This window comes from Gallinula chloropus (genome assembly GCF_964237585.1).
Source record: "Gallinula chloropus genome assembly, chromosome: 19".
NCBI classification, from domain to species: domain Eukaryota; kingdom Metazoa; phylum Chordata; class Aves; order Gruiformes; family Rallidae; genus Gallinula; species Gallinula chloropus.
The window spans coordinates 2,107,195-2,133,578 of record NC_140104.1 but is presented as its reverse complement, the minus strand read 5'-3'; the positions used below and the strand labels follow the sequence as shown (position 1 = coordinate 2,133,578).

General features: G+C 43.4%; 1 protein-coding gene across 1 annotated transcript in view; it reads right to left on the bottom strand.

Moving 5' to 3' along the window:
* The window catches only part of SPECC1 (sperm antigen with calponin homology and coiled-coil domains 1), a 69,829-nt gene that overhangs the window by 25,017 nt on the left and 18,428 nt on the right, over nucleotides 1-26,384 (bottom strand). Inside the window, exons 3-7 of the mRNA XM_084272838.1 lie at nucleotides 13,480-15,047; nucleotides 11,507-11,714; nucleotides 10,681-10,754; nucleotides 9,946-10,124; nucleotides 98-243 (exon numbers count right to left, since the gene is read on the bottom strand). Of these exons, the coding sequence (XP_084128964.1) occupies nucleotides 98-243; nucleotides 9,946-10,124; nucleotides 10,681-10,754; nucleotides 11,507-11,714; nucleotides 13,480-15,047 (2,175 nt within the window). The remainder of the gene's footprint in view (nucleotides 1-97; nucleotides 244-9,945; nucleotides 10,125-10,680; nucleotides 10,755-11,506; nucleotides 11,715-13,479; nucleotides 15,048-26,384) is intronic.

Sequence of the window (26,384 nt, the reverse complement as noted above, 5' to 3'; positions counted from 1 at the left end):
GTGTAGTGAGCACTGACAGAAAATATCCATTAAGGAGCATAAAGCAGGACAAAATCCCAACCTGCTCACTGGTAGATTAAATACAGTGTTCAAATACCTGAGCATCCTAAGTCAAACGACTTGATCAGCGACTTCACGGTGGCTGCAGATTCTGATGGTGTGGGAGATGCTGTGCTCATGCAGACTCCTTGCCAGCGGTTGGTCGCATCTGCCTCTAGAGATTCCACATCTTCAGCTGTCAGCCTGTGGAGCAGAAACCAGATCAAAGTCAGGGGCCACAGGAAGTGCAAGCAGAGATTAAAGGTCTTTAAAAGTAGTCAGGCGAATCCAGCGATGCACCTCTGTCACTGCCATGCCCAGAACGTGGACCACTCATCAGAACAGCTATGCTCTTTTCTTGGAGTGCCTGGCAAACATTAAACCATCACATCTAACACATTTTTCTCTGTTGTTGTTAACCATATCATTCCCTCTCCTCACACAGGCTGGAGGATTATCATTGAAAAAGCAGTTTGATGAGACTTGTGAGGTGTCATCAATAATTACCTGAAGATGGGCTTTCAACACAGCACAGGAGCCAAGTGGTCCTCAGTGTATAATGAGGAAAGTAACCAAAGAGAAAGATGTTATTTTACACTCTATGTTTTTAACTGTTGTGACCACCACTGGAGGAATTGTTACCAGTTAAAATGCTATAACTGAAAATGAGTAATTGAGCAGTGTTCAGATAAGAGCAATACAAATTAAATCAGAATATGTATCTCAAAATTAGAAACTCTGGAAACTCAATTCTTACAGCTTATCAACAGGGCCACGTGCTGAACAAGCAAAGCCTCAATCACAATCCATAAGCAGTTATACAGGGAATAAATTATGAAGCCCTTCATCCGAGCACACACAAGAATACTGAAATTCAATGGCTGGAATGAAGACAGACAAAATAGAACTAAAGCTCCTATTCTAACAGGAAAGATCATTAATTTACTTCATTGAAAAGAAATTTTGAAGTCAAGATTAGGAGCTGGACTTAGAGGAATTAGTACCAGCAAGTCCTGGCTGACATCACTTTGCACTGACACTGTACTTACCCAGCAGCTCTCAGGTAGCCTGGGAGTGTCAGTACCTAACTTTAGTTTAGGAAAGCTGCAACTAGATAACAAAGCCTAGTCACTCCTAAAGACAGTATTTGTATTTGTACGTTACTTTCCTGATCTCCCAGCTGCCCAAGAAATGTGTCCTGATCTACAGGCCCTGAAGTATCATCCCCTTTCCCTACTTTTAAGTACAGGAGGCACCCAAGAGCTACATGAGCACAAACCCAGAAATTATTTCATAAGAAGGCTGGAGAACTCCAGCCAGAAAGCACCTGTGGGAATCAAACAACTTCTGCTGAGATAAAAATAGAAATCAGTGTTTTTTCATTCCCATTTAACATCACAGGCTACAAAATGCAAGGGGCTAAAGGGTATTAATGAATAAGTAAGAGTGACTCATGTTTCTATTTCTGGCAGAGCTTAAGAAGGTGCTGTCTTTAAGCAGACACTGGCTATTTCTTTGCTAATTCATTGAAGCCTCTTGCGTGCCAGGGGAGCCTGCTGAGGCAGATGGCTAGAGAAAAAGCCATTTCAGTTCCATTCTCCATTTAATCCAATAAGCTCTGAGGGACCCAGTGTTTCACTGTCTAACGTTTAAGATCTACCCTTCATTTTTTCTTCTGCAGCTTAATAAAACATCAACAACAAATCAACAGGTAACATCTGTGCTTTAGATGTATGAAAGGATGAAAGCTAAGGTAATCTTGACTCTAGCAAAGTATGGAGGGAGGATAGACTTCTGTCTCAAGATACCAAGCCATCCAATGCAATCCCCACGTGTAGGGCTTCTCTGAATAAATGTGCAAAGCATCATTTCATAAAATGACATTCTACTGAATCCCTTTGTGCTTATTCCTGCCAGAGGAGGGAGAGCTGAGACAGTTTATAAAACAAACACATGCACCTTGCAAGTCTTTATGAGGTAGTTGGAGAAGAATAATGGAATGCTACAGAAGTGTCAGAGAAGTTTGGGTTAAATGACAGGCTCCAGTAAAGGCTTTGGAGTATAAAATGCAAAGTTAAGTCATTGCTAGTACATAAATAACAGCCTGGACTTTATAAACACCTTTATAAATGAGCTGGGACTGTTCAGCCTGGAGAAAAGACGACTAAGGGGGGAACCTTATTAATGTTTATCAATATCTGAAGGATGGGATGCAGGGGGAATGGGCAGCCCCTTCTCAGTGTCTGTGGAGATAGGACAAGGGGCAATGGCTACAAGTTGGAGCAGAGGAAGAACTTTTCCCCAGTGAGGGTGAGGGAGCCCTGGGACAGGCTGCCCAGGGGTGTTGAGTCTCCTTCTCTGGAGAGATTCAAGACCCATCTGGACACCGACCTGTGCAACCTGTCCTAGGGATGCTGCTTTGGCGGGGGTTGAACCTGATCATCTCTCCAGGTCCCTTCCAACCCCTATGATTCTGTGATTCTATTTTCAAGAATTACATAGGTCAGTCTGCAAGAGTTCTGTCTAGTTATCCAGGTAACAAGGACAAGCATGAGGTTTGTGGAGTGCTATTAGAATAAAGAAAGGAGCAGTAAATGCCTGTAGCCCAGTGGCAAACCTTGAGAATAAAGCAGCTCAGAGGTATGCCCTAGGAAGTCATTACTTCAGTGGTTAGGATTTAACCCTGAGAGCAGCTCAAACCTCACAGACTACTCTCCTCAGTCTAGTCTGAGACTGCAAAAGGATGCAAACACATTGAATAAAGTTAAAGTAACCAGTCAGCCCCTGTGCCATGCCACAGAGAAGTCCACAGAGAAATCACATGCCACTACTCTGTCACTGTACAGCCAATTACAAAGATTCAAGTGCTGGAGCTACTAGCAGTTCCAATTGTATTAAGATGCTTCTTGTCATCTTAAGTCTGTGTATTTTTAATAGGCTGGTAAAGCACCTTGAAAACAACTTCCCAGATTAGACACAATCACTTCAGCAAGCCAAGGCCTCTCATGCTGCAAACCATAGCATGAAAGGTAGAAAGAATGGTGCTGAGACGGATTTGCTTCAACTAAACCCACACATGCCAGCCAACAAGCAATGGAGAGTTATGAAATTTAGCTAGTACCTTCCATTTTTAAGGAGAAAAGTCTGTTTAAGCTGATCTATGTATGTGTACATATATGGGTTTCTTAGAGAAGCAGAAAAGTAAGAACTTAATTTGCAGTAGCAAGCTAATTCAGGAGAAGATGACTTAGATTAATGTACATGTGCAATGAACACACAGAGGAGAACATGACTGAAATATTCATGACATACCATAACTTCAAAGCATAAACAACTCCTTGTGCACAGAATTTATTCAGCTTAGTACAGCTCAGCCCATCACAAAAGACTAAGCAAGTTCTGCTACAAAAAGGATGGTTATGAATGAAATGTCATCTCCTGCTTTCCTTGAAACAAGAATGAATGGTTTACATAGATCAGTGCTGCAAGTGCAGCTGGCTTAAGTGGAGCAGCTCCGGAGGAAGCAGAGCACTTCAAGCCACAAAGGAATTAAAGTGCATGGTCCTTTTCACAGAAACACTGCCTGGTTTCATTCCTTCACTGGTCAGAGAAGTGCATGCAGTGAGCTGTTCTCTAATGGTAAGAGTTAAGTCTCATTTTCTAGGTTTGGAATATGTGGACAAGAGATTGCCAACAAGGTGCAAGTCTTCCTGGGCTCAATGTATAGATTTTAGAAAGAGCAGCTTTCCCATGTTTGGGACATTTCTGAACTGCTCTGATTACCTTTGTTACAGGTGGCCTAGGTCCACAGAACTGCATTTTCTGAAGAGATCTACATTTCTTGTCACTGTTTAAATCCTCCTGAACACCAAAGGAAACAAAGAGACACACAGCTACTGAGGCACAGAAGAGAGGCCAAGGGCAGCCAGCAGACAATTCCAGACACTTAAACATTTATTTGGCACTTCAATATATATTTCTTAAACATAAAACCCAACATTCAACAGCTGCCAGCACAGAAAAGGCAATACAAGTGTGCATATATGCACACAATCCAGCAGCATGGCACAGAGGTGAAGGCCATGCCAAAGCCAGGACAATCCCACAGAATTCTCTACTAGCTCAGCCTGCTCTGAAACCAGGCCCTTTGCTAGTTCTTCGCATCCTGGAGGAAAGGATGGGAATCCCACAGCCAAGAGATGAAATTCCAGTCCTGGAATGAATCCTGATGCTCTCCTGGTAGAGATGGTGACTTCTGAATGTCTCCTTAGCATCCCAGTAAAGCTCTTTCCACATGTCTCCAGTTGTAAAGCTGAACTTCAGCAAGTTCTCCCTGATAGTCATGTACTTCACCTGAGTTAAGGGCACAAGAAAGACTCCTTTCTGAGAAGGTAGTTACTAGAGCCTTGAGATATTAATTTCTTTTCCTTTTGATCTCTCCATCTGCAATTCTCACAGCCAGGACAGAACCTCTCCTGGGACATCCTCTGTGAAAGTCATATCAGGACATGCTCCCTGTGTGCTGCCCCTCTTCCTAGCACACACCGAGTCAGACATGCCACCCAGTGGCATGTCACTGCAGCGTCACAAGTCACAAGTCTGAAACCATCAAAGCAGCTGATACTGAATAAATAATTTTCAGGTTTCCATTCAGTTTTCCTGCTGGATTTCAGTAACCTATCGCTTGACTTGGGGTGTGTGTGTACATCCTGATACACTGATCTGTATGCAGATGTGCATTCAAGACACACACAGAACTAGGACTATAATCCTACATGGAGAACTCCAACGTGTATGCAGCACATTACACTTACTAATTAAGACATACACACTCAGCTTTAATTTTTTTCCTTAATCTTAAAATGGCACATTTTAATTTCTGTTTCAGGGCAAATATCCCCATCTTGGAGGGAGGTTGTAGAGAGGTGGGCGATGGTCTCTTCAGCCAGGTGACTGGTGATAGGACAAGGGGCAATGGCCTCAAGCTGGGCCAGGGCAGGGTTAGATTAGATATTAGAAAACGTTTTTACTGAAAGAGTTGTCAGAGCCTGGAACAGGCTGCCCAGGGAGGGGCTGAGTCACCTTCCCTGGATGTGTTTAAAAGAAGGGTAGATGAGCTGCTCAGGGATATGGTTTGGCTTAAGATGGGAATGGTTGGACTTGATGATCTTAAAGGTCTTTTCCAACCTTGTGATTCTGTGATCAAAAGCAGCCCTCAGTTCTTTCAGTTCCCCAAATCTCCCATTAGTTTTTATGGCCTGGTTGGCATTAGACTAATTCAGAACTTTTTCTGCCTCACAGAGCCTTCTGAAGAGAAGCCTTCTGGAACAAAGGAACGGGCTCTTGCCCATGAGGAGGTGGATCTGTGCAGCATTCACACTTTGATACACTTGACTTTTGCAGGGCAATAAAGAAACTGGAGATGCTTTCTTGAATTGGAACTTCCCTTTTTCAGTTGCAAGTTGAAGGTATGTCCTGAAGTGTCTCACGGGCCTGGCTATACATCCATTCAGGGCTGTGTTAGCTGGTAGAGATCAGGCACCTATGGAGATACAGACAATATTGGGGAAGTTACAAGCAGCAATACAATGCCCACCCTGAAGTACAGAGCTTTGTGTTACAGTTCATCACCCCACTATCATTAAATAAAGGGGAGAGGAGAAAATGTTGATAGCCTTGGGAAGGAGTATCTTGATACTCCACTAACTCAGCTTTGGGATTTGATGAGCAAACAATACAAAATACAAAGGGGAAAAAAATTAATCTATGTTGCTCAGATATGGAGAAACCAAGTATTTAAAAAGCCAAGGAATCAATTTCAAAGGACAGGGGTGGTAGTGTTCCTGGCTTTCCTCTCTTATAATATAGGACTACTCATTCAAAATGGGTACATGAACCCATCCAGGTAACTACTGCTGCTCTACCCAAGTCAGAGTTTGTTTCAGGGTCCTTACACCAAAGAGGATGGAATGATCTCCATCCAGTGAACAACAAAGCAAAACCACCAAACCCCAACACCTCTGAGGAGTCACTAACTAGAGCAAACAGACAATGCTTCAGGGACCCTGCTCTGAAATTCTCCTTTGCTTACTTTCCATGAGAGCAGAATGAACTATCAAACCTCTGTAAGACAGAACAGCTGCAAAACACAGGCACAAATGAGCAGCACATCAGCACATACAGACTGACAGCAGGGTTTAATACACATAGAGTACAAGCTTATTTCCAGGAGAAAAAGCATGTAACACTGCCATGCTGTGGCACTTGAGACTTTAGGAGGAAGAACAGCAGCAAATTAGTGGGACACACTGCAATCTTCACTTTAGGCTTCCGTTTGAAGATTTGGTTCTTTCTTTTTTTTTTTTAATTTATTCTGAGAAGTCACACACTTAATTACAGATACAATGTGTTTTCTGAGCACTACTCCCAGCCTGTCTGCCCTCCATGTTCTTGGTTCAAGGCATGTAATGTTACAGTGCCAAACTCATTTTAGGATCTTGAAGGAAAAGAGTCAAATCAAGATCTTGAAACTTTCACTGATGCTAAACAGTGTTTGCCAGAAAGGCTTGGAAATGGGTGTGTAATGAAAGCCAAAAAGAGCCATCCATAATTTGGGTAGTTTCAACAATAACTTTCTTCCTTTGTGTTAAAAGCCCAGTACAGCATTTTTTTTTTCACCACCTAATTATTTGATCCTACAGCATCTCTAAAAAATGACTTAATTTTCAAGGTGACTTGCTACAGGATCATAGGATAACTCAGATTGACCTCAGGAAGTCATCAAGTCTAACTTCCAGCTCACAACAGGGTCAGCTATGAGGTCAGACCAGGTTACTCAGGGTCTTATCCTGCCTGGTCTTGAAAGCCTCCAAGGACGGAGACTATATAGTTTCAGTTTCCACCACCTGTGAGAACACAGTTACTGAACAGTGGACTGTAAGCTTCTGCATTTTACTGCAGGAAAATAACAAGAGTTGGGATGTAAAATATCATAGAAGACTGTCTGAAGCATGGGCTAATCAATTTATAGGCTTCAATCATTACTAACTTGGGACAGGCTAACTCCTCTCTTCCTTTTGTTTGACGCTGGTCCAACCTCCCCCCAACATTCTTAGTCATAGAATTAGACATTTAATCCATGTTAAAGATGCCTTCAGGAGGCTCTTACCTTCATTCAGATGCACTCTGATGACCTCATCAGGATTTTTTCTGCAAGTTCTTTGGCTGTTCCTGAACCAAAAATGACTTTTTGTCTGAGTAGAAGAATGTTAACGGTGAAATCAAACTTGGAGGCAGGAACTCAGGCAGCCACAGGCAAACATTAATATGGCAGGATGTTGTAGGAGATAAATTGGCTTCAAGATCAATTTATGAGGTGGAGTCTAATGACCCTCAAGAGATAGCTGAGATTTTGCCAAAAACCTCTGAGTAGCAAACTACTTGGAAGGTACATTTTCCAATCAGAGAGGAAACTTTCACTAGGGACTGTCAGCTATTGAGCTGAGCGTGCAGCTGCTCAGCATTACAAGTGTGAGGAATACTTTTATAGGCTGCATTAGGTTATACTACACACTGTTTCCACCAGCACTGAGCATGCATTAGAAGTCACCACAGGTACCAGAATCTACTCCTGATTCTGAGCAGTAGTAGCTTATGAAAGATGACTAAATGCAACCCAGAAGTTTCTGGGTGGAAGAAGGGGAGGTGCTGCGGAAGATAGTGAGCTCAGGAATGCAGAAATAACTGGGAGTGTAGAACTGGCTCTCAGCAGGAGCTTTGATGACTTCAGGAATTTGTTTTATAGGTTAATACAGTTTTAAAAATCCAGTGCTTAGCTGTTGATCACTGGTTTGTTTAGACAGTGACTTACACAGGCTTCATTCCCTTCCCCATACCACTCAGTACAGAAGTTTCACACTCTCTGCGTGGACACTGAGAGTCAAATTAGTTCTACTTAAATTGACAGATACAAAATTTGGTCTCAACACCTGTCTTTGAAAGAGAACAAATATTGCCCACTGCAGACAGCATATCTGGCTCCATGACCAATGTAATACTCAAAGCAAGCTATACAGATAGTCAACATGACACAGAGACAGACATACATCGTACATATGTGAGAGACAGGTACCAAAACTGACTTCATTAAACATGTGTCAGAATACCCCCTGCTGGAACTATGTATGTACAGGGGTTCTGGGTGTCTAATTTCAGAAGTAGTATTTGCATTCAGGCTTCTTCTGCCAAAGAGCTGACAATGCAGCCATGGTCCTTATACATGAAGAGAAATATCCCAGTTTGCAAGTTAGCAGGTCGTCTTCTATTTGAGTTAAGTACTACCAAATACATCTTCAGATTAAAAACAAAAAAAAAATAAAGAGAGGAAATTACATGTTCCTGTCTTTATATATAGACCCTGCTCTAAACAAGATAAATTTCGTTAAGAACAAATCAGGAATGGAAACAGAGCCCAAAACTTAAAGACTCTCTGGTAATCATTTAGTCTAAATACATAGTCTGTAATAGCTTTTCTTTGCATCCACTAGGGACTCAGATAATGAAACTGGAGCTGAAACACATTCCTTTGTTTTTCTGAAATAAGTATTTCTGTTCCTTCAATCCAGGAACTGTGATCCATACACCTCTGCACAAAAGCTCTCCCATCCTTTTTACTCCCATCCACTGCACAGCTGCTGTGAAAACTCCTGAATGGAAAACAGCCAACAAATATGCACAAAGCTGGACTGTTACTCCACCTGAAAGAAATGACAGCATTCCCTTCTTCCTCTGGCTATTCTACCAGTAGCCACGTATCTACTATGAGAGAGATTAAATGGAAAAATCTAGAGCAGCAAAATTAATTTGGCTTACTTTTCTGATAACAGTACCAGTGTTTGTAATTTCACCCCTCTCTATTCCCCTGTAGGTATTTTTGCCACTGCAGCTCAGATGGCTCTGCTTGCATCAATGCAACAACAACAACAAGGAGCAGAGCACTGTCTTAAGAAATGTTGATTCTTCTTTCTAATACATCTTTTGTTTTCCATCTCTTCTTCAGTACTTCAACTGTAGGATGATTTTTGGAACAACAGGTGATACATAGTGTCATGAACTGCTTAAACACTGTGAGGCACCTGTCTGTGCTGCTTCCAGATTCAGTTGTTAAAGTCACTTTTGTTCTTACCACACTCCCACAGATGGAAGCCCCACATGTTCAGCTATCCGTGCTGGAGTGTATCTCTGGATGGTTCACAACTACCGCTCCCCCTTCGACCTCTCAGACTATGCTTTATAGGCGGGTCCACTGCATGTCAAAGTCACTTCTGAGCCAGCTGCTAACCCAGTCCACAGTCCAGACCATCTAACACAGCTAATCACATAACAGGTTTCAAATTAAGGACAGGAGATGTGAGATAAGGAATCCTCATACTTGCATTGATTACTCAGTCAACACACATTAGACTTGCAGAACAAAGCAGACCAGCTATTTCTCATTTCAATTTGAACATACACAGCCCTTGACTCCTCTCAGATTAAGTAGTTCTACTCTGGATGTCCCACTGAATGTATGTAGCCAACCAATCTTTCCACAGATGGTTTAATACAGCTGCAGAGAGTTATGAAGGCAATAAAACACAGTGGAATACTGAGAACAAAACTATAAGAGGATATTGTGATTACTTGATATTTACTGATTAAAGTGTTCGTGGCCTAGTTGACAGGACTAGATTGCTAAAAAGAAACAGAACAAACATTTTAGAGTAAGAGACAACAAAATTTGTCAGAAGAGTTAAAAACAGACAACATGCACATCCAAGCCAATGAAGAGTTATTGACAAAGCACTGTTTGCATGCATGTTAGCAGTCACAGAGATCATCAAATCCCGGCCTTAGCAAGCAACCAACCTGTTGCTGCCCTTCACTTCATCCAGCTCCTTCTGCAGCCTGGCACTCTTCTCCTCTTCCTCCTGAAGCTTCCTCTTCACCACACGCAGCTCCTGTTGGGCTTCACACTTAATATCGTTGGCTACGACCACTGCGGTCTGCAGATCAGCTTGAAAACGCCTCCACTCCTCTGTGTCTTCCTAGAAAGAGCAATTACAACCCCAAACTGTTTGCTGTAATAATGCACCTGAGCACTTACTGGTCTCTCTTTCAGTGATCACAAGTGACCAGGATTTCACCACAATTTCAAGATGATGCCAAGGCCAAACTAAATACTTGCCTCTTTAGGCAGTGCCAACAAGACTGCCACAGAGAAACTGATGCCAATCTCACCATTCCAATATGAAACATACAATGAAAGCTCTTCCATAGCTACAGATCATTCAGACTTGTGATACTACTACAAGTACTGCTACTGAGAAGAGCTCATTGCTGCTGCTGATTCATGAGGCAGGAGCAGCCGTTCCGGAGCAGCACAAGTTCATGGGTGTAAAAAGCAAAAGTGATTTGCAAAGGATGGATATTAGTTGTTTCCTTCACAGGAAAAGAAACAGCTGGAAGTGAGTAAAGAGAATGGAGTATGAAAAGATGTAGAAAGAACTTGGTACAACTGTTCTAGGAAACCACAATGTTTCTCTCAAATTCTGTATTGCAGTAAAAACTCAGTTTAACTTTCACATGGTGTCTAAGCATTACCTTAATTTGCCTAGTCAAGGCCTTCAGCTGCCTCTCTGTATCTTGTTTTTGTTCTTCCAGTTTCATTGCTTTACCTAGGAAGAGTAAAAAGGGAAAAGACTATTAAACACATAAGGACAAGGGCAAAAAGTGGAAACGGGACAGCAGAGCAGTCAGTTTCATTCTGCTTCTAGTGATGCCACTGAATAGACTAAACTGAAATGAAGATGCTCTGACAATGAATCAGGAATGGAATCAACACCAGATGTTTGCTTCATCTCTGGTGGGGCTCAAGGCCAGGTTGGATGGGGCCCTGGGCAACCTTGTGTAGCTCCAGGCCTGGAGGTTGGTGGCCCTGCCTGTGGCAGGGGGGATGGAGCTCTGTGATCCTTGGGGTCCCTTCCAACCCAGACCAGTGTATGATTCTATGTGCTACTCGAGTATCTCTGAAATAGATCATTAATTCGAGGTATTACAGTTTACAGGATCCCCTATTCAGTACACACACCCCTGGAGCACCCCAGGTGACAGCGGTGGGTGAAATGTGCTCTTCATCCCACGAGGTGGCAGCTCCCCTTCCACACTGCAACAGCAACTTGTACTGCACAGCTCTTACTAGTGCTAAAAGCTCTTTAAAAGGCCAGTGATTCCCGTTTCTGGAATAGGCAAACATTCTTCACTGAAGAATGAGCCTTGGAGACAGACTTGAGTATTATTTCTCTAACACCAACTGTTAAAATAGTGACTGTTGTGCACGAACACGTATCGAGACGCGCCTCCTGCTCCCTGGTGCAGCTGTAACTGAGTCCTCTCAGTAAGTTAAATCACTTGTTTCAGGTCCACCTACTTTCTAGGTCACTGATGAGCTGGTTATTGTGAAGTTTTATAGCACGATGTTGCTCCACCTGGTCTTCCAATTCGAAAATGGTCTCTTTCAGGTTTTTTATATGGGCTTCATTCTCTGAGGTTTTCTCCTGCAGCTTCTGGCTGGTTCTGCTCAGTTGCTCAGCCTGCCGGTCACACATCTCCTTCAGCTGACCACACTCATTCTCAGCCTAGAAGGGAAGGAAAGAGAGCTGGAAGTCTGGCTACTTTAAGAGATACCACTTATTAGAGATTTTACTGGGCTTAAAAACTGAACCTGCATTCTAAGCACTGCATAAACTGAGTTTCCATGTGAATGAGAGTCTCAGGAAACAATGAGCTATGAATGTCAGTCTTCTTTCCTGGTAATAAAGATAAAAAAACAAGATGCTATAAAGGAAATTAGAGAGTTCTATGTGATGACCATAATTCCAAACCAGTCTCTCTGCAGGTAATGAACAGAAAGGAATTATAGCTGTTTATGTATTGCATTATGAGAGTGCTATCACTGCCTTAGGGCCAAGACAACGATCAGTTCATCCACATTAACGATTTGGCTGCTTTTAGGATGTGCATTTGCAATGGATTGGGAAAATATACACAGTAGAACTCACTACTGCAGATAAGTATATTTCTGGATATAGGACATCTGGAATTACTGAAGGGGGAATCCGCTGCGCTTCAGTGTGTTGGCTCAGACCCACAGATCGATGCTTCCACGTTTGAGGGGAGGTCTCTGACTACAAAGAAGCCATGGGAAAGGTGTACGCTGCCAATTCAGTGAGCAGCACTGGCACAGACTGACTGAAAGCAGCCTTACAGAAGCCTGTGGTCTCATTTGGGTGTCACAAATAGCCAATGATTCAAACCAGCTTAATTCGAGGGAAAGGAAGAGGGAAAAAGGAGGAAATCTGTGGTTTCCAAACCAAGCAATAAGAGTTTGGTACAGAGGCTGAGCACTCAGCAGTTTTTCATTTGTTCTTCATAAAATGCAGCTCCAGTAAGCACTCAGGAGCTTCCTCTACTCTAACCCCATTTGCTGTGGTCACCTATTTAAGCTGAAAAGGCATCTGGATTTTCTAAATGACTCAAATCACTGAGGTGATTTTTGGCAGCATTCTTCTTCCTCTGGAGCTAGCCAATTTTACTGTTCTTCCCATGATCCCTGTCCCACACACCAGCTATCACGCTTCCTGCAGCAGTGAGGCATAATCAATTGCTGGTTCATGCTTTGTTAACACTTGTTCTATGATGCTCACAGGGCAGCTCTCCTCCGAGCATCTGGGATCACAGAACAGTAACTGAAAGCTTGCCTGGACCAAAGCTCCAAGTTACCAAGTGAGGCAGAGGAAAAATTAGTCTAAAATAACGTTTTCCCCCATTACTTTACCCAGCCCAAAGCAGAATATTTCTCAGTTTTGTAAATCTCACCTGCAGCTTGTCTGTGCATCACTAGTCACATTGCCATAAACAGCAGCTTCTCTGACCATAAGCTCATGTCCCTGCATTCTCAAGACCAATGATACCTACAGCTTATTACTAATTAATCAGAATTTAATATCTGCTGCTAACTACTCGTGCCCCTCTCTCCATCTGGATTACCAAGGGATTTTCACTAATATTTATTCACATATCATCAGTTAATTTTATATTGACGTGTTCTTTGCTCCAGTTTTGATAAGCACCATTCTGATGACTAAAAGAAGAGTTTCTGCAGAAGAAATTAGTTTTAAATTTAAAAATACAGCTCTGCTAACAGCTATTCCTGGGAAGATATGCATTAAGCAGCAGAAAGAGACAATACCATAAGATCCATTCAGCTTCCATTCACAACTAATGCCATTTAAATCCTAGGAATTTATAATCTATGGCCCAGTAACAATCTAAAGCCCAGCAATTACCTACTTATGGAAGGACAGATAAACAATGATTGTATTTTACAGCTAACTGCTTTACCTTAGCTAGCAGCCCCTGAACATGCTTCAGTTCACTGTTTGCCTTCAGCAGCTCTTGTTTAAGCTCAGTGCAAGATACTTCTAATTGATCCTTTTCTGCATGGGCTACTTTCAGCATCTCTTGCACCTCAGAGTTATCAGTAGTACATCCCATCGCATTGATTTCTGCAGCCTTCTGTTTCTCACTCTCTAGCTGGGTTTTGAGAGAACTGTTCTCAATTTTCAGACCTTCCAAGGCAATTTTATAGTCCTCCAGAGTTTGTGCCACTGTGCTGTTGCTCTGCTGTTCTGCTTCCAGGAGTTTAAGCAGCTTCTCATTTTCTTCTCGCAGGCTTTTAATCACCTGCTGGGCATCCTGATGCTCCCCTTCTAAGCTGCGTAGGCTGCTGGTTAGCTGTTGCTGAATGTTGAGCAGTTTCTCTCTTTCAAATTGTGCTTTTTCAAGAACTTCTGCACATTTCTGTTCCAGTTCAAGGACCTTCCCCTCCTGAGCTCTGCTTTCTTCAGTCTTGGATCGCTCTTGGAGGAGAGTCATTAGCTTCTCGTTTTCTTGGCTCAGCTGTTCTGCTCTATCTCTATGTTGACGAAAGGAAGTCTCCAGGAGTGCTTTCTCTTCCACTAGCTTCTCATTTTCTGTTGTCAGCTCCTGCACCATTTGCTGCTGATCCGACAGCTCCTGCAAAGTGGCTTGTAATTCTTCTGCTGTGCTGTGGTGGTTCTCCTCCATTTTTTGTATTCTCTCTGTAAGAGATGCCACAGAAAGGTCACTAATGTTGTTTGGAGAACTTCCTGCAGTGGAGCACTTGGAACCTTTGAAGTGGTTGCTGTTGGAGGATGTTGGCCTGGAAGGTACATCTGCTATATGTTCAAAGTCAGATGCATCAGGGGACAAGGAAGCTTTAGTCACGTCGCTGCTGGAAGAGCCCGAGTTGCGCAGCGCGCCCGCGTTCGTACGCTGCCTGTGCTCATCCCTGTCACCTCTCGATAGGTTTTTCGATGGGCTTCCACAACTGGATTCTTGGGTAGTTGGTGTTGGGAGGCTGCTGGCACCTCCACTGCTGGTTGTTGTGTCCGAGAGGGGAGAGTTCTCTAGGTAAAGCAATTTCTCTTTCAAGACACGGTTTTCTTCCCCCAGGCTAGCGAGCTCTTTCTGGAAAGTCCTGTTTCTTTCCTGGAGGGTCCGTATTAACGGGTCTATGTCAGCAGGCGACACTGCCTCTGAATTTTGGTTGGAAGCCCCCATTCCTTCAGCGTTAAGCGACCCCTTCTCTCTGCACTTCTTCAACTCACAACGGAGTTTGGTAATTTCAGCATCTTTTGTCTTGGCTTCTGCCAGGAGCTCTTTAACCTGAGATTCCAGAACAGCTTTGTCACCAGTTTCATTTTCTTGCTTGGACTTGCTGGTGGGGCGCACGTGTTTCGTAGGAGTCGGTGTACCAGAAGAGGTGGGGCTGGGTTGTGTTTTCCTAGTAGGGGTTTGTCCACGCAGTACAGCTCTCTCTCTGGATACAGATGATGACACTTCCCGGGGTGCTGGAATCCCTGTGCGCTTTGCAGCCGAAACTGTTCCTTGAAGAGAAAGTGATGAGGCAAAGTCAGTTCATAAAGAAAACAAGCCACCCAACAAGGCTAGAGCTTAGAATGGTCCTGGAAAATAAACACCTGAGTCTTTGAATGGGTTTATTCAGACCCAGTGCATGGATTCATGTTTCACAAAGGCTTGCATTATTTTGCATTTCTTCTCCTCCTACACTCTCCCCCCCATCCCTGCCAAGGAACTCAGCCTGCTGAACTCTTTCCCAGTGCAATAATATAATACGTAGATGCCACAACGCAGGAACTGCAACCCCCAACACCAGGACATTAGCCATTTTTAAGTTTAAAAATAATCTTTGCATTACTTTGCAAAATGCTGAATTGAAACCTATTTACTTCTGGGGAAAAGAAGTTGAGTAACTTAAAGATGCCATCTTTGAAGCAAATGTATTTTTATCACACAAGTATTTTATCACACGTGAAGCAATGTATTTGCATGATGTGATGCTGCATTTATGCAGATCCTCATAAAAAAAAAAGATCTGAAACACTTAATGCTGACCACAGATTCAGTGCAACACAAAACTGCCTCTTGGTGCTTCTAACATTACAGCAATCATGTTGCTGCAGCTTCTCACAGAGATGGCCAAGAGATTTTTTTCATGTTACAAATTTCCATCCTCTCATGAAGGAATAGCAGAAAGAGGTTAGACAGTTAATGTTCTGTTTGGGTTTGGTGGTTTGGGTTTTTTTGTTTGGGTTTGTTTGGGGGTTTTTTGTGTTTATTTTCCAACAAACATAATTGCAAAGCACTTTGTGATTACAAGGGAAAGAAAGTTTCGGAGCTGCTGATCTTTCACTGCTCTTTCAAAGCTCTCTTTTGGAATAGGGGACCATGGGTACTGAAGAAACAGTAAGAGCCATCCTAACCATCAACATATCAACAAACTGGTTATAAGCCACAGCTGGTTCAAAGGGTATTATACAACTACAAGTGGCAACACTGGGAAATTCAGGAATTCCTGGGTTTAGGACCTTATTCAGAAGCAAAGCCCTAAAGTACACAGCCATAAAGTTTTGAGTCATGATAATATGAAGAGGTATCGTCTGATACAGCCACATAAACAGGATGCATGAGCCAGTTATGCAAACAGTAAGGGCTAGTGAGCTGGTGTTTGCAGTAACAGCAAGTTCTAGAAGGTCTGCGGGGGGAGTCCTAGAATCAGTTACACCTCCCTGTGTTGGGATGTGTAACTCTTTGCCCATACCCACGTGCAGCATCCACTGAAAACCAAGGGGCAGTTAGGACCAAGGGCGAGCAGACTCACTGCCCTACCCAGCAAGAACTTCACACCCTCCCACCAGCATTTCTCACACCGAGATCTCAGCACAGTGATGCACTGTCAGTAACGCAGGGCAGCGGAGGGTTAATATTAACACCACCCAGTTTGCTCAGCATCTCTTTTGAAGAGGGGACTAGGTTTATAAACCCCACACAAACAGGAGCCCCTCCTCCCCTCTCCCAAACAAATACACTCTGCAGCAGGCACAATAAACACCCAGAGACAAAGAGCAGCTGAAGAAAAGACCCCTGAGCGCAGAGGGGCGTGCTGGGAGGAGAGCACAGAAAGGGCTCTGTGATGGCAGGGCCACGAGAAGGCCAGAGACAAAGGCTCCAGTGTTTTTGGAAGAGATAGCAGAGACAGCCTGGCCGGACAGCGGCAGCCCACGCAGCTCCATGTGCTCATCTACAGCTGGAGGCAGCTCCGGGAGACACCCGGGTGGAGACTGGAGCTTTCCCATGCCACCCCCATGGCTGCTGCTCCCAGTCCAGACCTGAGCACTCGTTTCACTTACCAGAGCTGAAGGTGCCCCCTGGCTAACTGCTCATCTCATCTCTTAACCCCAGGACCCTCAGCTGCCAGGGCCTGGCACCTGTAAAACGCCTTCACACGGAGCTCAGCAGCTGAGCAAAGCTTGTGGTGTCAATGCAGCTACCACGGTAAGTGAAAACTGAATGGGCTGTGATGTGATGTGACACATCACTCCCAGAGAACTGCCAGCTCAGCACAGCTCCTTCTTGCTCAGAGCCAAAGGTTCACGTGGGGTGAAGCCCAGGTGCCCAGAGAACAGGGCCTTGTTTGAAAGCATCTCTTGAACAGGAGACAAGCATCCAGAGCAGCTGTACTCACACAGCACAGAACCAGACTAGAGATTTAAAATGCAAAATGCACATTACAAATAGCCACAGATGTTCTTTGATGATGGAGCCTAAGGGGTGGATTTAAAGCTTTCTGTTACATCCTGGACTTTTATTCAACCTGAATGGGTTTCCTACTGTTATAATAAGATTTTTATGACAAAACAAATGCCCCAAATAACTTTTTTCCCCCCTCTTTTTATCATGCCCAGACTAGTGCAATTAAATGACTGCCATCTGATCAGCACAAGATGGGGTGGTGCTATGGAAGGGCTGGGTTGTGCTCACTGGGCAGTATTACATATATTACAAGAAATACTGATTCTACTACATACTGGTACAAATTGCAAGGCACTGAGAACACCACCTTCTCCTAGAAGAAATGTAGTATTTCTGGTAGCAATGCCAGTGCTCTCCTAATTGCCACCAGATGACAACTGCAACATGATCCTGAGCAATGGAAGACGTATACATAAGGATAACAATTAAGGATATTTAACTGGGATTATCTGTACTTCACCAGCTTGCCAACCAGGGCAGGCTCTGAGCTTACTCAACCTGTCCCGTGTGTTTTGTAAGGCTCCATGCTCTGCTGACTTGTTCTGTCATAAATCACAAAGCATTTGCCATCCATCAATAACCATTAACCAACCTGCTTTTTGCATGATGTAGAAGTGTTTATGCATTTTCCTCTCTCCACTCTCCAAAACAGTTGCCATGCAATACCAAAACAGAGAGCCCAGAAAATACACAGTTCTTCTTACAAAGCACCAAAGCAAGTATAAGCACTACTTTGAAGTCTATTTTATGGGCAACTGCCCCTCTGAATGACCTTGAAATCGAGCAGTGCAGCAGTTATAAATGGAACTGCCAGCCCCACAGCCTGAGGCTCCCACCACTGACTGTGTTTAGGGCAGTACAACTCACCCTGGTGACCTGATTAGCTAGGCACCCTACACTGGTTATGGGTTGTGGGGGGCTCCAGAAGGACATGTGCCAGCCATGCTGCTGAACCCCATCTAGGGTTGATTTATGCTGCTGCTTGAAGTGGCTGGAATCATACAGAATGTCGCTTCCTAAGAAGTGCTGTTTGTTTTGAGCAGGGAAGAGAAAAAACCACCAGCCCTGCATCTCTAAGGAGATACTCCAGGGGAAAAAAAAATAAATCCAAACCATTAAATTCCTTTCTGTTTGGTCAAAATGGTGTTATGGCACCTCATTCCTGTTTTCCCTGTTCATCCACCCTGCCCAACCTATTAACTTAACTATTTTCTTGCCAACTTTGAGCACAACCCTCATTCCTCCTGTCCCACACATCCAAACTCAGGCTACCTCTGCCCAACAGCATGTTTTTCATCCCTTTACCCTGTCCCTAACCTCCCATTCTCCCAGTCCCAACACCCTCCCTGCTAATGGGCTCAGCTTGTGTTTCCCTGCTTCAGAGGAACTAGGAACTACTCCTGAATTACTCCACTGAGAGTTACTGCCTGGAAACCTGTTCTGTTCAGACCAAGGTCACCTCATCATCACGCTCCTTGCCTTGGCACCCAATTAGAACTCCTCTGTTTTCAGTACCAGCCCTGCTACTCAGGTGTGAGGGGCTAAACCTTAACATTTAGCTGATTTTCAAGGTGCTTTACAATTAAGAGCTAGTTAAATCCTCTGAAACACCTAATTGTTAACACTGGGACACAGAACAGGGAAGCAGAGAGAACTGAAATGCCTCACCCAAGGTCACAGTATGGATTGGGACCCTGGAGCTCCTGGCTGGCAGCCTGCTGTGCGTGCAGCTTGCTTTGCACCCCTTTCTGCCAGGGAATGCTCACTGCCTTTCCACTGGGGCCAGAAACAAAGCAGAACTTCAATGAGGTAAAAGCTGCCCCCTCCTGATGATCATTAGCCATTTTAATCCCATTTTCAGCAGAGCTACAATGTTTTTCACAGAAGGAAGGTGCAGGATTACTCTTCAGTTTTTCCACATAATCATCTATTTTTGACCTGAGCTCTGAGCACCTGCCACATCAGCTCCCACAGAGGCATCCACAGCCAGGAGGAAATGGGCTATGGAATGGAGAAAAGCATTTCCCAGTCCCCAAAGGCAGAACAAAGATTGCTAATCAGAAGTGAAGTCCATGCAGCACAGCTAATGTCATTACAGCACTGGCAGGGGAAGTAGGTGCCAAACCATAGTCACAGGGGACACACACAAGACGTTTTGGGATGAAGATTCATTAATTTATCTGCTCTGAGACAGCACATTATCACTGTCTTACCAGTAAAACACTAGTCCTGAACTTCCATTTATTCTAGTTGACTCTGAAGTGTAATTAGCAGATCAAATACCTGCTCCTCCAGTCCCAGAGCAGAAGGATCTCAGTTGGGAAGTGACTTCATTTGATCACAGAACCACCTTTGGAAATGTTCTAATTTCTGCCTTGAATCTATTTTTTGGAACTGGAGTCAATACAAGATAATTTGCCCCTGGCCTTTGTACCATTCGTGTCCTACAACCTACCCTTTTCTTAATCCTCCCCTCCATCAACATATTAATAACCCAAAGGTTAATGCCACAGGCTTTTGCTGTTCCAGGGACAGAAATAACAGGGGATGTTCCATTTTGTACTTTCTTCGTAAGTTTTCATCCTGTCATCTCAAACTGAAAACAACAAAACCACATTTTCTCCAACACATAACAAAAAAAAATCCACGTTAGTAGTTAATTCTTCCCTAATTAAGTAGGCACTAAGTCTCCTGCATGTAGAGTTCATCTCTGTAATTCAAGCACGCTGGTCACTGATTCATTTCAGAAAGCATTTCAGTCATCTAAGGCTAAAACAAAGACAGATGCATCTTGGGTGTGATGTGTTTAAACAATGGGTACCTTATTCGAATTGCAAGGGCAGGGTAACACGAAATAAAAGCAGGCTATTCATAGCACCCTGCAATGTTAAAGTCATACACTACAAAAAGGCAACCTGTTGTCTGCAGGCAAGCCTGAACTCTCATAGTCATCTGCTGCTCTAAGAGCTGGCACATCGCTCTCATTCAGGCTCCTGCATTTGAAAATGACCAGCTATTTTGCTGTCTTGTGTCTCTTTGCCATCCCTCCCACCTCCAACAGGGAGAGCAAAATAGAAGAGAGCAACAAGACATTACAGGCTACCTCATAGCCTCCCTGCCAACAGAAGACTCTGCTTCCTCCATCGTTACGTGACTGTTCCCATGTATTAAGTTATCTTAATCAATTTTGCCATCTGATCAGCACTCCCAAGCCTCAGGTCGAAGAGTGATTCACAGAATCACAAGGTTGGAAAAGATCTTTAATATCATCAAGTCCAAACATTCCTGTCCTGTGCTAATCCATACCCCTGAGCACCTCATCTACCCTGACTCCTGTGATACCTTGAGGGAAAGGTTGGTATAAATCAAGAGGGCTGCAAGCATTTAGCTGAAGGAGAATGCCTCTAAGAGCCATGCTTGTAGAGCAAGCAGTTATAAACCAACCTCCTGTATGATTTTACTGAGCTCCATCACATGTGGTTTATCTGAAATAATTCCTTAGCATCAGTTCTGGGTTTTGATTTATTCCCAGACTGCGAGTTCAGCAGATCTTGGACTCAGCAGGACTGCACTTACTCGGGCTTTGCCAAGACCTCTGAGGATCCACAGCACTGGGAGCATACAGCAACAGACAGGTAATGCAGCCACGTGCTCCTGTGTGGCAGTCCTGCCCATGTAAGGTCCTATTACTATGTTTAGCCAACTTGGAGTTTCTTATGCAAAACACATCTGGGTTGCAGATGCACCTTAATCCCACCTGGTTTGTGACAGCTCCTGTAGGAAGCCAAGATACAGACATCTAGTGCCATTTCAGGTGCCCTTTAGCTATATATAAAGCACCTTCACTGAGCTCCAAGATTTGACAGTACCTGTGGGAGACCTGTTCTCTGCTTGAGAGGCAGACAGAGCAACTAGGACATCTGAAGACATCCAGACTTCAAACTGGATGGACAGACTTTCACAACAAATTTACAAGCTGGTGTTACAAGGCAGGTAACAGCAGCTTTTATGTGCCATTTTCAAAATTACCCCAGTACTCAAGTAGGTGATTTCCAGCCACACAATGAACAAGTTAATATGACACATTAATATGTGACTTCATGACATGATCGAACTTAGTCAGAGCCAAATCAGGAAAGATGGTATTAGCTTGGAGCTATTGCCCTCTGCCTTCCTACAAGAATTACATCCAGGGAGCCTAGCCATATTTTCTGTACTCTTCTGTCAATGCTGAGTAAAGTTTTCAAGAACCTAATTAACTTGGTGCTTCAAATCCATTTTCTAGACATAGCTAAGCCTCTAAGAGCTCAAAGCTTAACTGAAAGCCCAGAGGACTTGGCAGATCACTTTCACCCTGCTCCAGCATTGATCCTGAGATTGATATTGAGACTGATTAAGAGTGAATGAGGAATGTCCTTTGGGAAATGACTGTACAGCACAGAAGAGGGATTGGTGTACATCTGACTCTTTTAAAGTACTTTTTCATTAAAGCATTTCAGATTTTTGCACATGTACCTGCTTCATTGAAATGCCCTATTTTCCTCTTTCCCTTCTTCCCTTTAAGCAAACAAAGCCTTAAAAACTTCCCTTGCTAACCAGATACTCTAATTAGCAGGAAGCACACTGGCACGTTTCTTGGTGGCATAAGAAAAAGCAAACATCAGTGCTGACAAGCAGGACAGACACAACAGCAACCCTCACCCATGCAGCTGTGCTCATCCATACAGGTATCTACAGGGGGAAATCACTACACATGTTCTGCCACGTGCTCCTATCCTTAAACCCCCAGGCAGTAGCAAACACTGAGTGGATGTGCAGAGCTATACAGCTCATGAGGATCTGAATCAGCTCTGAGTGCTTCTGGGGTTAGAACAAGAGCAGGACTGGGTGGGGAGGGCCAGATTTTCAGAGGGGAGGTGACAAGATGTACATCAGCATCTACTGTTATTTTCTAAACTGCTTAAGCTGTTCAGAACTTCACTTTTGAGAATGAAACTTTTACAATTTCTGGTCCACCTTGAGCTTAGGTGAAAGGAGAAAGAATGACACTGTTGTACTGTGACAAACTATTCAGCCTGGTCTGCTCAATGCACAAAGGCAACGAGCTGAATGGGTTTGCTGTCAGCATTTATCAGTGACCACAGTATTGGATACTCCTTTGGACAACCCTCAATACCTTTTTCCAGCTTTTGTGGGACTGTCTTTCTGCAGCAAAGACAATGCTCTCAACAGTGCTCTCTGCTACCTGGCCTTTATGCAACAGCAGACAAAGCAAACCTAGGCTTGGCCAGTCATGATTCCACTGCATTAGTCTGTTTGCAGAGGATTAGTCATAGAGCCAACACCTTTACAGGTCAGCAACTCCTTGGGAAGGTTCCTTGGACTCCACCTAACTTTTAAAAAGACAAAGAGATGGCTGCAGAACAAAGGTGGTTTTGATAATCTAACACTAATTATATAGAAACATCTGAACAAATAAGGCTTTCTACTTACTAGGAAACACAGACTAAAAAGCAATTATACCATGAACTCTTTTCTGAAGAATTTTAATGGCCTGTTGGACTGTCTGGACTGCCTGACTACATTCCCTGTGGAATAGATAAAATATGCAACAGGAGGGAAAACCTAAAAGACTTAATGCAAAGATCTGACCTGTGTAATCATTGTGGACAGCGTAGGAAAGCAACTCCTGTACTGGTATTTGACACAGTGGAGAAGATTAAGAGACCAAAGAACGAGAAATAGGATTTATATTACCAAGTATTTGGGAATGATACCTGCATTTGAACCTTTATGCTACCTGAGGTTCCAAAGAAAAAGCAGCAATAAGCATCCTGATCTGAGCAATTCCTAACTTAAGACTACAGAGACCACAGGCATTAGAGCCTGAAGAGCTTGTAAATGTTGGCTTATTTGCTGTTGTAATTAAAAAACAGGAGTCTAGAAATCTGGGGTGCAAGCAGCACATGAGAACGAGCACTGTTTTGGTAAATCAAAGGCTAAGTCATGACAAAACTACTTGTCATCAATTTCCATCTGCAGGTGAAGTACTGGTAGGACATTCTTTTGAAGGGTGGACACCGCAAGAGGCTCTCCCAAGGCAGGAACGTAACCCAATAGGAGAGATGACATTGTATTTGAAGTATCTCCATTTAGGTCAAATTTTAGCATCTAAACAATGGCAAAGAGAACAAGTGTGCTGCCTAGCACTCCTAGAATCCACAAAAGGCCCTATATTTACACTGGCCCTTCAGTAAGTCATGCAGTGGTTTTAGGAGAGGCAGTACCCAGAGAATCCCTGCTGCACCATCAAGGAATTTCTTGAAGACCACAAATATCTTCATTTCAGAAGATCAGTAACTGTCATGCTTACACTGAAAGTAACATTTAACTAAAAAAAAAAAGAAAGAAAAAAGGGTTAAAATGGCAACAGAAAAAGCTCAGCTGTTCTCAGCAATCTGGCGGTTCACAAGAACTGAAGCTCAAGTTCACATTGTCACAGCTCAGTGCTGTTACAGTGGAAACAAGGTCGCATTCAGGAGGTAAGGGAGATGAGATCTGACCACAGTCCTGTTCACAGAGTCTCACTGTTAATTTCAGTCGACTTATTTTCCTCTCTGTGGGACAGAATTCCTCCCTGAACAACAGCAGCAGTAGTTAAAAATCTCTTTACCCTGAGAGACAAGCCAGTGGCCTTACAAAAAAGTTCCTCTGAACGTTTCTTACGCTGTTTACTTGGGCTTTCTGAAGGTTTAAAAGTCTCAAATGAAAACTCCAGCTTGGATATAGCTGTTTTGTACCCAGTGCAAAACCAGTGAACGTTGTACAGTAAGAGGGAGCTTCTGCTCAGAAATCTAAGGACCAAAATACATCTGTGAAGCATAGCAGCAAAGCTAAGAGGAGGCAAGAATTGTTCTGTGCATCCGTATCCTCAACCCATCCTTGTGTCACCCTGTCCTTGCATTCACAGATACAAATCTCCCTTTCAAACCTGCTCAGGAGTCAAGAAGGATCCAAGGAACTTCACTGTGCCACAAACCTCTGGCACCAGGAGAATCCCACAGGTAGCACAGCATTCGCCTCTGAAATGAGGTACACAGAACCAAATAACCAACCAACCAACATGGTCTCTGCCAGCACAGGCACAGGTCACACGTGTACTTGCAACCCACCACCACTGCTCTGGATTTCTAGAGTACCCAGCAACCTGGCATAACAAACACTGAGACACCCAGAGCAAATGGTCTAGCAAATGTTACAGGAAACTCTATATCCCACTTACTGGAATGTCCCCCCACCCCAGTAAACTCAAACCTACTTTTTTGGGAACCATCAATACCATTGGGCCTGCCAAAACCTTTAGTCACCTGCTAACAATACCCCTTGTCTGACCCCCCCAAAAAAGAACTACACAAGCTTTTTGTATGTAGCATTATCCCAAAAGTACCAGCTGGTGGAATTTACAGAACCCCAGAATTTTCTTTTCCAAGTAAGGTCACCCCTAGATGCTGCTTCTTCTCATCCAATTTTACAACCTCCATAGCTAATGATTAAAAAAAAAAAATCTAATTTTAATATTCCTTATAAGAGCTTTGAGTCTAAATACCTACAACTCCAGCATGCCAACGTTATAGGGATTTCTGTGTACTGTGACACTTCCTGATTTTGTTTGTTCTGGAACATTTTCTGCCTACACACCTGTCAAAACAAAATTAAATGAGGTATAATATTCTCACAGCTACAACAAAGTGAATTTTAAGGTAAACTCTAGTCTGTTTTGGTTTGGGTTTTATTTTTTAGATAGTTGTATAAGAAAACCCCAACAAAACAAAACCCCAACCAAACAACAGAGAAGAATATCCATAAATGTGAATCCTCCAGTGAACAGAGACAAAACCTCTGGAATTTCACTGAAGTAAGATATTTTTAGTTTGATCTGGTTCCTAAATTTGGGGGTTCCTTTGTTTTCCTACCAGCTAGTTTTGAGGCTTCTGCTGTCCAAGAAGGTGCTTAGCAACTGCTTTGGGAGCCATCCTTGAAGTTTACTAACACTTCCCCCTAAAAGGTGCTATTCAGAAAAAGCAGGGGATCTGCTCTGATGTAAAGGCATAAAACTAATTTCTCAACTGACATGACTATACTGCAATAAATGATTGTTAGCTGGAGTAAAAACCCCAGAGTTTCCCTGGTTCTAGCTTGCAAACAAGTAGATAATTCTCTTCAGCTCAGGAAAGCTTCTTCCCAACTAATCTAATCTTGAAGTTTGTCCCTCAGCCACTGCTGGGTTAACAGTGGTGACAAGACAGCTGTACTTCCAAAACAGTCATACTGGAGAAAATACCAGCATTGAGTGGTTTGAGAAGTACAGGAAATACAAAAGAAAAAAACCCAAAAAACCCAACCCCAAATGTAACCCTGTAACTTCAGTTAATAATAGTTATCATGGCATAACAAGTAGATATATTCCCACAGAGCTGTCACATCAAATTAACATTTGATCTGTGGGTGGAAGTTAATGAAGGAGTTACCTACAACTTCTGGGTCCAAAAATCCAATAGGAAAGAAATGTATTCAACCTGTTTAACTTCTCATGAGATCACACTGTTAATTGAATCAGAGAACTGATTGGGCTGTTACAATAACTACATATTTTGTCCCCCTTCTTCGCTTTCTTTGTTAAAGGCAGATCCCAATCACTGTCCTTCCCATAAACACTTGGACTTGTACCACTGAGGGAGCAGCAACCCATTACAGAGGGATGGAGCAGCAGAAAATGCCTGTCCAAAGCACTCAACAGCAGTGCTGTGTTTTAGGAAACCATGACCTGAACCTTCCAGTTGAGGAATGCTGCCCCACGCTTGGCCAAAAGGCCAGGGCTGACTGAGCCAAAATAACTTCTTTCCTCATGAATTCTCAAACCCTACTAAGCCAGAAGGAGTGTGGGGGGGAAAGGGATCTAAAATGGAAACATCCTCCTCCCTCCCCCTTTAAAACAGAGGGCAGAAGTTAAAAGCTGGAGGCCTTTTTAAAATTGTTTGTTTAATGCTTAATAACCAGTGCGCATTGCATTGCTATTTCAACTGCCTTTTGTTTACTAAAATGTGATGACC